The sequence below is a fragment of the Glandiceps talaboti genome, chromosome 1 (genome assembly GCF_964340395.1).
Source record: "Glandiceps talaboti chromosome 1, keGlaTala1.1, whole genome shotgun sequence".
NCBI lineage: Eukaryota > Metazoa > Hemichordata > Enteropneusta > Spengelidae > Glandiceps > Glandiceps talaboti.
In genome coordinates, this window is record NC_135549.1 from 30,366,661 (window position 1) to 30,368,435 (window position 1,775).

Consider the following 1,775-nt stretch of genomic DNA (forward strand, 5'->3'; position numbering starts at 1 on the left):
GAAAACACCAACAAAATCAGCATGTCCAATTCTGGATTGTTATGCAAATTTCAGCAAATTAATGCATCACGTTCTATACACCCATATATTACCAGCCTTGTGGGAAATGAAATACAAGAACACAGATCCAGATACTAACAACATGGGTAAGGTCTTGAACCAACTGGCTAAGTGGATTCTTGGCTATGAGGCGACAGTCTTTGATTTATGGACTCACTTTCTTAAAGATCAAGAGGGAATGGAGAAAATACCATCTACCTCTGAATCGTCTACAGAGTATCAACATATCATGGGATGTCTTTGTCATGCTATGGAATGGGGATTACCAGATCATTTCTCTCTAAGACCACCTAATTCCCCTGCAGTGTTAATCAATTGGCGGATTCTTTCCATATTGTTGAACAAGTTAACACCTAATCAACGGCAAGAATTCAGGAACCTGTGTGACAAGCCTGTGGCTCAAAATAATGAAGATCAACTAATGGAAAACAATGAAGGGAAACTGAAGAACTTAGCATGAATGAAGAAGAAACTGACAACCCTGATCCAACAACATACTTCCCTGTTCTACCAGTTGGAGATGATAGTTTATTGGAAGTTCAAGATCTAGTAGAGGCTTGGGATTCTCATTTTCATCTGACCGGACAAGTAGACGCTTGTTTGGAAAAGGTGTAGAAGTGTCATCAGATGAACTTTCGGCTACCAAACACCTACCAAAGCCAGTCCATGTGGTACAGAACATCCATGGAATTGAGATATATTCTTAGCCTACTAACTATCCAATAAATCTTGAAAGAAGTGATGGTTGGAAGATTGCTGTCGGAGTCCCTCCAAAAGTTATCCACCAGCTGACAGAGGATAAATTCAAATATTTAGAGGAACTGATCCAATTGCCTCAAGTAGTGGCCCTTGGGGAAATTGGATTAGACAGAACTGAACCCTCTGATGTTTGGAGAGAACAGGAGGATACTCTGATACATCTTCTTAAACTGGGAAGTAATGGGAAACCGATAATCCTGCACGTACGTGGTCCCCACGCAGATAAGTACAGTTCTGATGTCAACGACCAGGTTCTAAACATTGTTCATGAATGCTGTGAACCCGACCTGCTTATTCATTTGCATTGTTATACTGGTGACAGAAGACATGTACAACGTAGGATTAAAGGGTTTCCCAATTATCATTTTGGATTTACTGGTGTAGTGGTAAAGTTTGATAAGGAACAATCAGGAGCTTTGCGAGAGGTCCCTTTGGATAGGTTATTACTGGAGACCGATTCGCCATACTTTCCGTTAACTTCTGATGTCAGGATCAACACTCTGTTATATATTGGTGATGTTGCAGTGGCTGTGGCTAATATGAGGAACATCTCTATCTGGGAGCTACTCAACATAACATCCATCAACACCAAGGCACTTTACCACTGTTAGACCATCAATACATATCAACCGTAGACACGGTTGTACATATATTTCCATACATCAGTAATTCATCTAATCACTGTTCTTATCCTTTATTTTATAGGCTATGGTTAGTCTGACATTTATTTACATTATTCCATTGTCCCGGAATAGACGACTCTTATCATTTAAATAAAATGACGGTTACTTTATTATTCCATTGATTTGGAATATGTTGCTGTGTATTATTTTGTTAGACAGACTGACTAGTAGTTTATCCAGACCGTAGTTTTGGGTGGTTTAAACATTATATATTGGAGTACATCGAGCACTGATCAAGTTGTGCATTAACATTCTAATACCCGTCCCATCTAC

The 1,775-nt window shown here is 39.4% G+C and overlaps 1 protein-coding gene across 1 annotated transcript; it reads left to right on the plus strand.

Annotated features, from left to right (window-relative positions):
• The first annotated feature begins 516 nt into the window (after window positions 1–516).
• Window positions 517–1,430, plus strand: LOC144435682 (putative metal-dependent hydrolase YcfH). Its single transcript, XM_078124291.1, has 2 exons — window positions 517–669; window positions 768–1,430. Exons 1-2 carry the CDS (start codon window positions 517–519, stop codon window positions 1,428–1,430), a joined length of 816 nt encoding a protein of 271 aa, XP_077980417.1.
• The last annotated feature ends 345 nt before the right edge of the window (window positions 1,431–1,775 follow it).